Genomic DNA, 15397 nt, shown 5'->3' with positions numbered 1-15397 from the left:
CTCTGCACAAAACTATATTATACTGTACAAAAACAAAATACTTTGGTTTCTGGAAATCAGGAATAAGAACAGAAAATTATTGAAATGCTGAGCAGCTGTGGAGAAAGAAACAGAGTTAATGTTTCGTATCCATATATTTTCAGTTAGAAATGAAATAAGTTTTAAAATGTGAAAGGGGAGTGGTAGAAGATCATGGAAGAGATCTGTTACGGTGCGGGAGATAAAAATGTTTAAAGGACAAAAGAATCTGGCATTGCAAAGCCAAAGAGATTGGAACTGGGACAAGTAAAAGAAATGAACAATGTGTCAAAAGATAATGTGTATGGCAGAATGATGAATAACTGCCATTGCAGAAACAAAAGCAAGAGAAAATCCAACCCAGCAAAGGGAAAGGAGACAAAATGAAAGCAGAGGTTATCGTCAGAAATTGTTGAACTCAAATGTTGAGTCCAGATGTTTGGAAATTCCCTAATTGAAAGACAAGGAGGCTGAAACTTACAGGGCTAGGGACACAGGCTGCAACTGTCCTCCCAACTGTCCCCAACTCCCAGAAGCAAGATTGTAAATTGATAGACCTGACAAAGCCCCTTCTCCTGCAGCCATGGAGTGTGCTATGGAGTGCTGTATTGTTTAATTGTCAGATTTTTCTGTTGCTGTCAGCAGAGGTCCACTGTTAGAAACTGATGACCTCAATTGGGAGATGATATTGCAAAGAGGAGAAAGAGAAGCCTCAGCTGGGGGTAAAGGGAGAGGAGGTAAAAGATTCTGCAAATGATGGAGAGAGACTGTACTGGGATCAGAGGGGCTACACATGGTGAGGGCGTGGAACGGAGACTGAGGACCTGCAAAACAGGAAGAGAAGCCGCAGATGGGGAGAGGACTTCCAAACGGTGGAGAGGGAATGAAAAGGGAACAAGAGGCTGTGAAGAGGAGTGGGTGTTTGCAAAGGGGGATGAGGGCCTGAAATGGTGGAAAAGGTCTGAAAAAGGAGAGAATAAAGTTTCAAAGGAGATCAGACAGTTTTAATGAACTACATTTTAATAGAGTTGTACTTTTTAACGAAGGAACATTCATCTAACTATGAACAGCAAAACTGAGGTAATGAATTCCTTGCAATTAATGTAGAGTCTTTAGATTAAAGCTGCAGTTCAGGAGTCACTACATGGGGGGACAATGTAATTGATACTGAACATTGGATCAATTGTATAATTTAATGTTTCATTACAGTTTGCTTCTTCATGTTATCATGTCTCAAAGTATCTAATATACAAAATGTAACTGTTAGAGTTAAATGTACAATGGTTCAGTTGTGAGTTTATTCATGGAAAGCATGTTTTGGGTAATGCCCTCTTGAGAATAGGAGTATGTCAGATATGTTTTTTATAAAAAGCTTTATTGCTAACTTATATCAGCTTTCTTGTGCCAATTTAAATCCTTGTGATTTTTGGCTTTAAATTTGAGCAGTAATGAACTGAAGATATTGATGACTTCTGCTTCTCAGTGATGTCAAACTCTCATGATATAGACACAGATGTAGAAGTATTATTATGAAGTGATTGCACACCTAATTAAGGAGTTAGTGAGACCGAAAAAAAAGCCCTAAAAACCAAAAATGTGAAAAGATAGTCTCCAAGAAATCACCCCCTCTTGTGATTTAAAGTATAATTTGAATTCTGAGGAGAGAGGTATCTGTTGTAGTTCTGGGAGAAGTGAGCGAAGAAGTACAGGTAATGGGTTATGTCACATTGAGAGCTGCCTTAACCACAATGGGGTGGACTCCACAATTGTGGAAAATTAAGACATTTCAGAAACATATATATGAAAGATTGAATCATCAGAACAGATGCAACAGCAATGAAGATATTGGGAGATTGGAGTGGATTATTTACAGGAAACGGATTATAATGAAGTGTAGTAAAGGTGACGACAGGAGTAGGTGGACTTTCAATGAATATTCAAATTTCCAAGAAATTGGGATAGCGATGGTAAGAAAGGAAAAGGAAAAGTCGGAGTTGGACCATATCAAGATGAGAGAGAAATGGAAATTGAAAAACACAGTTCCAAGGGTAGATTCAGAAGTATAACATGCACAATCATCAGTGAAATCGAAAAAGGGGTGCCTGAGTAGGACTGGAACAAGCACAGTTCTACATATCTCACACAAAGACTGGCATAAAAGGACCCAGGGAGCTACCTTTTGCAACACCTCCAATTGAAGGAGGTGAGTGGAGTTGAAGAAGGGTTTGTTGATTGTATAAACAAGTTTAACCAGGCAGAGGACAGTGGTGGTGGTTAGAGATTGATTGTACGTCCATTCAAAAAAGAATGGAGAACCCTAAGGCCATCTTTGTGATGGAAGAGGTGCAGAGAAACTTTGTGAACATGGTGAAGAGGAGATGTTTTGGAACAAGACAGTGGAAAATGTTAAATTGACACCATTCCAAATCTCATAAAACAATGAAGTAGTCCATTCCCCCCTTTAGTAATACCTGAACTACATTCATGCTTTAACTTGTAATTGACAAATGCTATTCGTGCCACACAAGTATCAGGGCATAACCAATACCAAACAGGAGAAATTAACCACCTCCCCTTGGACATTCATTAGCATTATCACCAATGAATCCCCCACCAACAACATTAAGTCACCACTGACTAGAAGCAAAGCTGGAACATACACATAAATACTGTCACTACAAGGGTATGTCAGAGGTTGTTTATTCTGTGGTGAATGAGTTACCTCTGTACTTCCAGAACTTGACAGCCATCTATAAACCACAAGTTAGAAGTGTGGTTTAATTGGATGAGCTCAGTTCAAATAACACAAAAGACTTTGACAGCACCCAGGACAAAGCAGTGATTGTCAATCAGCCCACCACCTTAAATATTCACAAACTCAACCACTGACATACCATGGTGCAGTGTGTATCATCCATAAGATTTGCTACAGCAACTTGCTAAGGTTTCTTCAGTAGCACCTCCAAATTGTGCAATCTCTTCTACTTGAAGATCATGGTAATAGACAATTGAAAACACACATAGCTGCAAGTTCTTTAGCATGGATGAGTTGGGTGGAATGATCTGTTTCCGTGCTGTACATCTCCATGACTCTATGACTGTCTAACTCATACATCATCATGACTTGGAACTATATCTCAATGCCTTCATTATCACTGAATCAAAATCGTGAAATCCCTTATCTATCACCACAATGTGTACCTACACTGAGCTGGCCACAGTAGTTCAAGGAAGCGTTTCATCACCTTCCCAAAGGCAATTAGAAATGTACCATTCATGCTAGCCTCACCAATAACACCCGTGTCCCATTTCCAAAAGCACCACGCTCCATCTTTTTCTGAGCGCCACATATGTTTTTGCCAAGACTGAGAGAATTAAAATCAAATTTTCAACTTCATTCTTATGAGTTGTTTTCAACCTTGCTCTCTGTTTAGGTCTTCATCAGTTTTGAATCACTCGCCACCACTTTGTTAGTGCTTTATTTTGCTTGTTCTTTCACAATGCCTCATTACCTTGCATGAGTCAATTTAATTTTCCATTGCTCCCTTTTTGTGTAAAACTTAAGGTAATAAGCAGATGGTGCAATGCCAGAAAATTGCCTCTGGGGCTGAGCTAATGCTGTATGACCAATCTGAAATCAACAGTTGCAATGAAACATTTGCAATCAATAAAGTCCGGAGAGCAATGCTGCACGCTCCCTCTAAATTATGTTTTCCGTAACCCTAACTCTATCGCATAACTGCAAAGACTTTGGCAATATATCATACAGGAGACCAAAAGACAGTGCTTTCTTTCAGATGTGTGCATTTGCAGCTGTAGTGCAATCTTAACGGGACTGCGCAGAACAAATAAAAATTAGTCGGAACATTAATTGCACTGGTTGCAAATTACATTCTGGCTGTCATGAGAGGGCCCTTCAAATTCTTAAAGGTGCACAAAGTTCTATCCTGGCAATAATTTTAAACAAGATTGAGGAGAGATATATCAACATGTCCAGACTTTTAGGCTTGAACAAAAGTAGGAAAACAAATCTAAGCTATTTTGAATTCTAACTTGCCTCAGTGTGATGCTCAGTTCAGAATTAGATGCCCTTCAGTAAAAGCAGTTATATCAGGGTTTTTCCTCTGCAGGCGTTTTTTCACCATTACAAAATGAAAAGTGTTTCACTATAAAAATAAATCACAGTTTAACTGCATTCTGAAATTATCTGAGAAAATGCATCCTGCTTCGTAATTCCAAAGATAACCATGGTGCGCAATTTCACAATTCACTGGGTAACTCAGAAAAATCTATAGAAATAGACATTTATGAATAAATGTTTTCTGTATTTTTATTTTGATCACTCCTGCTGAACAGTATAGAAATCCCAGTAAGGATTTTTAATCAGGCCTGAAGAAATCCTATCTAGTTTATTGCACAGCAGATATTTCACAATTGGTATTTTGTCAGTTATTGGTTGAACTTTCTCAGTTCAATCATGCATGTGGTGCTTGCAAATGATTGCCCTTTCTTTCTCGAAAGAAAGAATTGTATATTGCCTCTGGTATTGCCTGAACACCAGCAGAAGCTGAGGTAATGTAGCAAATCAAAACAGCACAGATTTTACTAATTAGACAGCAAAGTACACAGCTTTGCCACATGTCAAAACTGACTGTGTGTTGCCAAAATCCGTTCTAAATACATAACTTTGAGTTCATTAGTTGCTGCAAAAACAGGTCTGAGTTTTTAGTTGATAAGTCATTGTGAAGCTTAATGATCAACTGCTGCTTGTGAAACTTCCTTCCCAGCAGCAAGTGTAAGGCAGAACAATGGTACCAGTCTGTGAGATGCTGTATTTACTGTGCATTTTACAGTAATTCTCATTCATCAGGCGACTGACTGTGTGGAGTTTGCACATTCTCCCCGTGTCTGTGTGGGTTTCCTCCAGGTGCTCCGGTTTCCTCCCACAGTCCAAAAATGTGCAGGCTAGGTGAATTGGCCATGCTAAATTGCCTGTAGTGTTAGGTGAAGGAGTAAATGTAGTGGAATGGGACTGGGTGGGTTGCGCTTCGACGGTGTGGACTTGTTGGGCCGAAGGGCCTGTTTCCACACTGTAAGTAATCTAATCTAATCTAATCTAATCATTAACACTATCAAATGCTTAATTTATATGGTGAGCACAATGTTGCATCTAGTGTTCTTCAAGATGGTTTGTTTAAGAAATTACATCTCAATAACTAAAAGTGCTTTGCTAACTCCTTGCTCAAATGTCCTGCCACCTTCGAAGATCTTTTCAATGAACACCGAAGTTCTTCTGTTTTTGCATTCTTTAAAACTGTGTCATTAATTTGTATTATCTCACTCTATATTTCTGCCAAAGTGGATCACTCCATATTTCTCTGCATTAAATTTCATCTGCCACTTGTTTTTCCATTCTCCTAACTTTTCTATGGCTTGTGTCTGGAATCATTCTCAATATCTGCCTCTCCTCTGACTCACTGTGAGACAAGGCAAATAATTAGATATTGTTCTAGAATCAATTAGATTCTAAGCTCTGGGGATTAAATTGGTTTTAGGAAGTAATGTAATGTGGTCAGTGGTGAATCAGAAGCCTTTTTACAGTTGTTTTCCCATTGTCTTTGGCAACTAGCAACTTGAAAACGTGGAGGGCAGCTACAAACACAGGATTCAGGATTCACAAATATGTGAATCAGATCCTAACAAAAGACAGATGTCCTAAGCATAACTTGAAGTACGAAAAAAATATGATGCAACTGTCAATGGTTACTCATTTGGCATATGATTCCATGCTTTTCAACTGTCAAGTTGCAGCATTCAGTTATTAGGACGCAGAGATTGGTGGGCTATTTGATCGCTGAGAAGCATTGTAGTTGAATGTAATTTGATCCTAAACCAAAGTTCGCAGATATGAACTGCACAACAAGTTCCTGGATAGGAAGTTGAGAAAGAAATCCTGACTGACTATGTTCTCCTGCCTGCCAAAGTCTCCAATGGAGGATTAAATCCAACCAACTGTGCAGCAGTTGGGGACCAAACCTGGGAGTTTATGATCTATGCATGTACATCACATTGTACTTTCACCCACAGGAGGCATCAGGAGAGTCAAGACATGGTACTTTAAAAGAACTTAATAAGACATTGTGTGGGAAAATAATTAATCAAGATTGTGTAAGACATTACTTTGTTTCAGTGGTTGAATTGTGCCTGTCTTTGTTCATTGCAGGGCTTCTCTGATCTTGTACTTGATAAATTTATTGAGACAGGAGTCAATGTCACTGGCTTCCAGCTTGTGAATTATGATGATCCAATGGTGCAAAAATTCATGCAGAGATGGACAAAGCTCGATCAGAGAGAGTATCCTGGAACTGCTGCCAGCACGTTAAAGGTACAGTTTTAACCTGTAAAATATTCAACCACCTGACATTGTGCTGTATTACAAATTAAGTAGAGAGTAGGTCACTCCTTAGAAGTAGAACAGTTGGGATATTTCAGGCTATCTTGTTAATGCTTAAAAGCTTCGCTCTATAAGATGTAGGAAAAGTTTTGAAATCAGAAAAAAAGAAAAACTCTTAAAAGTAACTAAAAAGAGCAACATGATTTTAGTCTTCCACATAGCTTCAGTTAAATTCTAATGAAACATATGGCATATGCTCATGTATTAGACAATAAGTTTAGGTCTTTACTTGTCATTTGAATGCCGGGTCCTGTTTTATATGTGAATCATTGAGATGGCTAACACTGTAGTTCATACTGGGGAGCGTGGCTGACATGATCCTATATTCTTGCCCAATCAGAACTGGCTGGCATTCGCACATTTTTTCCAGATTCTCATTCTTTGAGATCTTCTTCAGTCTCTTACTCCACTCTCAAACTTCCAATATCATTCAGAAGATCCCAGTCTTCTACTTCTCTTTTTCAGGGTATCAGTTTCCCACTGTTGCCTCCTGCTGTCAGTTTTCTGTTTTCCTTCTTTACAATCTTGGCCCCTGGTCCTTGTGTATTCAAAATGGCAGCAAATTGTTAAACATTCAGCACATAGCAAAATTACATTTACATTGTTTTTCTGATGGATGCAAGACACTCTAAAAAAATGACATCCAGAAAATAATATGTCAGTGTTTTGGCATTTGATCAGAGCTGAAAAGCTACAGAGATCTCCTCTCGAGAGCAAAGTGGATGTGAGTAAAAAGACTTAGGCGTAGATCTGGTGAAAAGACAGGATGAGTTTTATGAGTTTTTAAGCCAATATGAGTTTCTAAAAAAGGGGGTAGCCTGGTGAATACAGAGGCTGGTTTCAAGATGATTCCAGGGTGGCTCTAATGTTCCAAAGTGATGAATAGCTAGTTCCAGAGCTGGCTGAAGGCAGTTGAAGAGGGACCCAAGAGCTCTGAAAATGGTAACTAGGAAAGGATATGACTGGAGATACTATGCATAAACCCTGGGAATGGGAGGTAATGAGAATAGTCCAGGAGTCATGTGAAAAGAACAAAAAGACCAGAAGAAACTAACAAACCATCAAAGGTAATAGAATTCAAGAAAAGGGAAGAAATCTCCTGAGACATTAGAAGGAGACCACAAAGAGGCAACCAACAGCGAGGGACGAAGGAAGAAGTCCCAGCATGATGCTGCATGGAGGCTCCATGTAAGTAAGGCTATGGGAGGCCTTAGGAGAAATGAGAACAAGCTGCAATTTAGCCAGGGAGTTACTGTTGGAACACAGCCCAAAATACAAGATTGAAACACCATGAAAGGAGGAAGTGTCTACACAGAGCGAAATTGGAGGATGTTAAAAAATGGAGTCTTTGAGTGAAGAGTGAATATCCCTGGGACCAAGATTCAAGTATTAATAGGATTTTTGTGGCTCACAGTGATTATTGACATCTGGGTGAGGTTGCAAACAAATTCTCGATTCTATCAGCTGTTTACTGTGCAGGATGTTGTGTTTAACCCCAAAAGTAATGCATTTTGTGGCTTTATTCTATCAGTAATAATCTGGGATTCCAAACATCATAATTTTTTTCTTAAATAAAAGCTATTGGTCCCTTACCAGAATGTAACTAAACTTGTGGGTCTGATCGGGGATCTAATGCTTGAGACTTGTTTAGACTAATGTGGAGCAAACAAATCTGAACTATAGCACTGGATCTGCATTGCACATCTGCCATTGATCTGTACCTTCACTCACCAGGAGTTTTCAAATATTTCAGGTAGCCCAAATGTTTTACTTTTAATTCAAGCCAGTTGCAGTAAAATAGCAGACATGGCACTACCTGGAGGTGTTTCATAATACATCTTTAAATGTGATTTGGCCATTTCATACTGAAATATAACAGAGATATTGCCAATACAAAAATATATTGCCTAACTGACTTATACAAATGCATGCTGTCCTAATTTCAGGCAAAGCCATTGCCTGTAGTTGACTGGAAAATCAAACAGTTATGATATGAATCTTATAGTCAATTAATTTCTTTATGAGTTCAGTAGTCTGATGTTAGTCACTGGATTGTTTGTGTATGAACTGTTACTATCATTTTGATATAACTCAGCAAATGATGCAGTACACGTTGCAAGGTTGCAATTGTAACATACAATAAATTAAACTTCTTTAAGCAATCAATTGATATGTGCAATTGTTCATTTGGTTTGCACCTTTATTTAAGTATGGTACAAAACAAGGACATTCAAATTCATTAACATCATTATTGCTAGTTATTAATATTGCACCATACAATTTCAAGGTCTTTGAGATATATTTTCTATAAGACTATCTACTCAAGTCTTATGATTAAAATATAACATACAGAAAAGATTCAGGGAAAGGAATTGAGCTTAAGCACACTTCTCTTGCATCTTAACTCTCACATCCATGTTTCAACCTTCACATGATTTTTGTTTCTATTGTTAAAAAATCTTTTCCAATCATTTGTCACTAACAGCAGCTCCTACTATTACCAATGGCATATACTGTATTGAAATAAATAATGAATGATTATCAACTAGATGAAAATGAGCAGAAGGCAAAATTGATACTTCAAAATTTCTGATCAGAGAAAAAGGTCACTGAAGGTTAGGTCTCCCAAAGCATCTTTGGAATTTAACTGCAGAGCAGCTTTTAAAAAAATCCTGCAAGGCTTTCATACAGCCTGATTGACAGGATGAAGGTTATTCTGGCTGGAAACTGTATTCACAAGGTCAAAGCCTAAAGGAGCAGGGAGAGGTATTGGAGGTAGAAGTATGTGGATCCTGATCATAGGTGCAAGACCAGATGTGGCTGAGGGGATATGGAGGCTAAAGTTAGGTTCCTGAACACACAGCGGGACAGGAGGAGTGTTAGTGATGGTAGGAGTTCAGTGGAGAAAAGCCACAATAAAGACTTAAGGATTGGAAGGTGATTGTGAGGTGGTGGGCAAGGGAGCTCCATTGTTGCTCACTGGAGAGCCGGGAAGGGAAGCAGACAGATTCATGGTGTTGCCTTACAGTGTTAGCTTGTTGCGCCTTTATAGCACTTAGCTCTTGGCCTATAAACAGTGCTGTGAAGTCACTTACCTCATAGATTAAGCCACTCTCGCCTCTATTAAACTGTCAGGTTTCCCAGAGGCCCAGGAAACCAGGTCACCTGCAGTTAAAAATGGAATGACTGTAAGACTGCAGCCTATTTTAGTATTGAAATGACCAAGCAAGTTTGTATGAACCATTTGGTTGCCCATATTTAATTCTTCCCTGAATTAAGACCAGTTGGGTTCCATTTCCGTTCACATCAGAGGCATTCCGCCTCTGATGTGACCTGAATCTGTACATTTTCAGGAGTTTTCATTCAGCCTTTTCTGTCAGCTATTTGTTTCTTACAGGCTCATGAATCTTTAAGCAAGCATGCAATCAGATGCAAAGTTAAATAGCTTTCATGGCACAGCATCAAAAAGAATAATATCAAGACTGCACATAATTTTACTGAAAGCAGGTGTAATCGATCCTTCTCTGTGACTTCAGCAAACTATAGGCTGATGATCAGTAAATGTAATAATTTCCAGTCTCTAAAATAGGTGAGTTCTTGCAAGCCTTGATGTTACACCTACCCACTTGATCAACCCTGTAACTGCATTTGTCGTGGCTGTCTGCTGGGGGTGGGTTTCAGTTAGTGACAACACCTCCTGCCAATGGAACCAGAAGGCTGTGGTGAGCCAAAGGTTCATGCATGAATTGTATCATCAAGGCTGGATTAAAGGCTGACAGCTGAAATGGAGTGGGGTCTTCTATATCATTCACTGATGTTTTCTTTACAAATCGTGCAGGTGGATAGGATATTGAAACAGTCCTGAAGGGAACAGTGGAAGTGTTGGTGGCTGTGTAAGCGGAAGAAATGTCTGAAGCTTGATTAAACACCTAGTTGCTCCTTAGGCTATCAGAGCAAAGGGAAGTCCTACCCCCTGACACTGGCAAGAGGGGACAGGCAAGGCAGAACAAGCAGACTCAGGTCAACATTGATCTCTTTTCATCAACATGGCAATGACCTGATGAATTCTATCAAGGTGAGTGTTGTATAACATTATTCAGAGGTCTTTAAATGTGTCTGAGGGTGAATAAAAGGTTTTGACACCCTGTCTAGGCATCACTGCTCAAGCAAAAGTGACTCCTGTGCAGCCAGTGATTGATTGCATACAGGAGGTGTACCTGTATCACCACATTGAACAGTCAGGCTTTTGGCAACTTCTTTTGATGGTGACTAATAATGGGAATGCATGTGCTTGCAGAATAGGAGAACTCATACAGTTCAGTAAATATGCAGAAACTGAGGAGGGCTGCCTTCTATGGTCATCCTCACTCCTACAGAGAAAGAAATGCTGGACCTTGTTGGAATGGAGGCAGGCCAGGCTATTATGGATGGCAAGGTGGGTATGGGACCACAAGAGAGAGTGGCCTGATGAAGGAATCCAAAAGACTCTCATGACGGCACAAATTCAGATGATGCATAGTTAGAGGGATCTGTTGGAAAGCATATTGCCCTTTTATCAGCTTTATAAGTCCATAAGTATTTAGGTACAGGAATAGGCCATTCAGCCCTTAAGCCTGCTCTGATGTTCAATAGAATCATGCTGATCCGACATTCCCTGCATTCATTTTCTTGGTCTTTCCTGGCTTTTTGATTCCTCTACTGATTAAGAATCTATCACAACCTTAAATATACACAAGGACTCTGTCCCCACAGCTCTCTGTGGCAAGGAGTCCCAAAGACTCACAACTCTTGGAGAGAAAAAATTCCTCTTCATCTCAGTCTTAAATCGACACCCCTTTATTCTGACACCGTACCCTCTGGTCCTTAATACTGCCATGTGAGGAAACATCCTCTCAGAATTTACCCTGTTAAGCCCTTTAAGAATCCTATATGTTTCAATGAGATCACCTCTCATTCTTCTAAGCTCCGGTAGGTAGAGTCCCAACCTGTTTAGCCTTTGCTTCTAAAACAGTCCCTCCATATCAGAAATTATCCCAGTTAACCTCCTCTGAACTGCCTCCAATGAAATAGCTTTCCTTAAACACGGGAACCAAAAACGCTCACGGTTCTCCAAACGTGATCTCACCAACACCTTATACAGTTGCAATCAGACTTCCCTACTCTTATACTCCAAATCCCTTGACGTAAGGGTCAATATTCCATCAGTCTTCCTGATTACCTGCAGCATCTGTATGCACAAGTATCCCCAAGTGCCTTTGTGTTGCAGCTTTTTCTCCATTTAAATAATATCCTGTTTTTTCTCCCTTTTAAAATGAACAACTTCACATTTTCCCATATAATACTCCATCTTGCCAGCTTTCTGCCCACTTATTTAATCTATCAATATATCTCTGCAAACTGTTTGTATCCCTCTTGCAATCTGCCTTTTCACCTATTTTAATGTCATCTGCAAAGTTGACTGCATTCAAATTCACTTCCTTCCTCCAAGTTATTAATACATATTGTAAGTAGCTGTGGTCCCAGCACTGACCGGTATGGAACCCCACTGGTCATACCTAACCAACAAAATAATAGAATTGTAGAATCTCTACAGTGTGGAAGCGGGCCATTCAGCCCATCGATTCGCACCAACCACTGAAGGGAATACCATCCAGACACCACTCCACCTCCTCTCAACATTTCCCATGGCTTATCCACCTAGCCTGTACATCCCTGAACACTATGGGAAAATTAGCATGGCCAATCAACCTAGCCTGCACATCTTTGGACTGTAGGAGGAAACCAGAGCACCCAGAGGACACCCAGCCAGAGATAGGGAGAAAGTGCAAACTCCATACAGATAATCACCCAAAGCTATAATCAAACCCGGGTCCCTGGTGCTATGAGGTAGCAATGCTAACTACTGAGCCACCGTGCTGCCTGTAAAGAACACCTTATCCCACTTGCCTGTGAGTTTCCTGCCTTTGAGCAAATTCTTTATTGATGCCAATTTACTACCTCCCACACCAGGGGCTCTTATGACTTAGCCTTTTGTAAGGCATCTTGTTGAAGGCCTTCTGGAAGTGTAAATACAATGCATCTACTGGTTCCCCTCTATCTGCTCAGGTTGAGACTTGCTCAAAAAACTTGATTAAGTTATACAGATGTGAACTCGCTTTCATTTAGCAATGCTGACTCTACTTGGTTAGATTATTATTTTCCGAAATGTTCTGCCATTATTTCCTTAATAATTGATTTCAATTCTTCTCTAACAGTAGATGTTAGACTAATCAGCCTGTAGTTACACACGTTTTGCCTCCTTTTTTGAACAGGGGTATCAGGTTAGCACTTTTCCAATCCTCTACAAGTTCTTCAAAATGCAATGATTTTTGGAAAATGACAACCAATGCATCCACTATCTCTATAGCTACTTCTTTTAGGATCCTAGGATGCAAGCCATCAGAGCCAGTGACTTATCTGTTTTACTTTTATTAGTTTGTCTAATATTTCTGCTTCTGTAGTGATGGTGATGGTATTTAATTCCTCCCTTGTATTCTTTAGTATTTATGGAATGTTCGAAGTATCTTCCACCATAAAGATTGATGCAAAGTATCTGTTTACTCCTATGCCACTTCCTTGTTCCCCATTACCATCTCCCCAGATACATTTCCCAAGGGACACATGTCTTCCTTTTTATATATTTAAAGGAGCTGCTATTGTCAGTTTTTATATTCCTTGTTAGTTTGCCCTCATAGCTTATTTTTTCTGTCTTTATCTTTGTAATCTTCCTTTGCTGGGTTCTGAATTTAATCCAGTTTTGGGAGTTTTCACTGACTTTGGCATCCTTATGTGTTTTTTCTTTCAACTTATTCTCTTAACTGCCTTGGTTAGCCATAGTTGGTTTATCCCTTTCTTAGAATCTTGCCTCCTTACTGGGATATATTTCCGCTGAGAGTCATGAATTACCTCTTTAAATCTTTCCATAACATGTATGGGATCATATTCATTTATCTCGATTTCTGCCATCAATCATTGTTCCAAGTGTTTTGTGCATTAAGATAGAAAACATTAAAGTCTGTTCTTTTATCAAATCTCCCTACATATATATTGTCTATTGTCTATATATATCATTGATTGGTATAACGTGACATTCACACATTCTGTCCCTTCCTTTTATTTTCTTGTAACCATCGAACTCACCGTGAACTTGCAATCTTACCTTCTCCTTTACTTTTGATTTTTAAAAATTTTCCATGCAACTGAACCAACTGCTCCATTATTTAGTTTAAAGCCTTAGATATGTAGGGCCAGGACTCTGGCATTACATGATTCAGATGGAACCCATCCCATCAGAACAGCTCCCTCGTTCACCAGTAATAGTCTCAATATCCCATGAATTCAAACTCACTTCTCCCACACCAACCTTTGAGCCACTTATTTACCTTCAGAGATTATTATTTGGTTCTGTTTTTTTAATTTGGCCTCTAGCTGCTCATATTCCCTCAGCAAAACATCTTTCCTCTTTCTGGCTATATCGTTGGTACCTACATGGACCATGACAGCAGGATCTTTCCCCTCCATTCCAAGTTCCTCTGCAGTCCAAATGACATATCCTGAACCTGGGCTCCAGGCGGGCATCACAGGCTTTGGAACTCTCGATCCAAGCCACAGAGAACAGTGTCTATTCCTCTGACTATACAATCCCTGATTATAAGTCTGTTTCTCTTTTTCCCCCTTCTTGAATGCCTCCTGCACTATGGTTCCATGTCATTTCCCTCATCGTCCCTACGGCCCCTGCATTCATCCACCTGGAGAATCTAAAATATATTATACAAGCTTAAGGGCTGAGGCTTCTTCAGCACTGCCTTCTGGATCCCTGAACCTGCCTTGGTTATAGTCACACCTCCTGTCCCTGACCACGAACCGAATTTGAAATAGTTAATCTCAGGGTATGACTGCCTTCTGAAACACAGCGTCCAGGTAATTCTCACTCTCCCTGATGTGTTGCAGTGTTCAAAGCTATGCTCCTTGGATGCTGCCTGAACTGCTGTGCTCTTCCAGCACCACTAATCCAGATTCAAAGCTATGACTCCAGTTCATCAATTCTGAGCCGGAATTCCTCAAGCAACCAAACCTTTCTGCAGATGTGGTCACTATGAAACACACTGGGGTTCACCAGCTCCCACCTCATGCAGGACCATATTGCCTATTCCTGCATCTCTATTTTATTTATTTAGAGTCATAGAGATGTACAGCACGGAAACAGACACTTCGGTCCAACTTATCCATGCTGACCAGCAGTGTTTTGTAGAGGAATAAGATGGTGCTATTTTCTGGGTTTGCAGATTGGAAGAAGCAGAAATGGCCCTTAATAGAGTGATATGCTCTTCTTGTTGGATGTGGGAGTTTAGGGAGAGTTTACGTGATACTGAGGATTATATCTGCAATAAATGACATTGGTTGCAAATCCTATCAGATCTAATGGAACGGTTGGAGCGACAGTTAGAGGCAATGAGGAATTTACAAAAGCAAGGGGATGTGATGGATTGCAGTTATAGGAAGGGAGAAAAGTTGCAGATACAGTAACATGGATGGGTTAACTCTAGGAAAGATAAGTGAGGTAGGCAGGTAGTTGAGGAGTCTTCTGTGGCTATCCCCATTTCAAACAAATATACTGTTTTGGAAAATGTATGGGGTGATGGATTCTCAGGGGAATGTAGCCCGAACAGTCAAGTTTCAGGTATAGAGAGTGGTTCTAATACAACGAGGGGTACGCTGGGTTCCAAGAGATCAATTGGGTTAGGGGACTCTCTAGTTTCTGTGGCCAACAGTGAAGAATCAGAATGGTGTGTTGCTTCCCTGGTGCGAGGATCAAGGACATCTCAGAGAGGGTGCAGAATATTTTCAAGGGAGGGAGGGGCCAGCAGGAGGTCATTGTACACATTG

At 40.0% G+C, this 15397-nt stretch overlaps 1 protein-coding gene across 7 annotated transcripts in view; it reads left to right on the top strand.

Annotated features, from left to right (window-relative positions):
- Positions 1–15397, top strand: part of gria3b (glutamate receptor, ionotropic, AMPA 3b) — a 340234-nt gene that overhangs the window by 161841 nt on the left and 162996 nt on the right. For all 7 annotated transcript variants that reach the window (XR_006313803.1, XM_043704895.1, XM_043704894.1 and 4 more), the window contains exon 6: positions 6242–6403. Coding sequence is in view for 6 of the 7 variants with exons in the window: in XM_043704895.1 (XP_043560830.1) it covers positions 6242–6403 (162 nt within the window). In the remaining variant the exon portion in view is untranslated. The remainder of the gene's footprint in view (positions 1–6241; positions 6404–15397) is intronic.

This window comes from Chiloscyllium plagiosum, chromosome 15 (assembly GCF_004010195.1).
Source record: "Chiloscyllium plagiosum isolate BGI_BamShark_2017 chromosome 15, ASM401019v2, whole genome shotgun sequence".
Taxonomy (NCBI): Eukaryota; Metazoa; Chordata; class Chondrichthyes; order Orectolobiformes; family Hemiscylliidae; genus Chiloscyllium; species Chiloscyllium plagiosum.
This window is presented reverse-complemented; position numbering and strand designations above follow the sequence as displayed.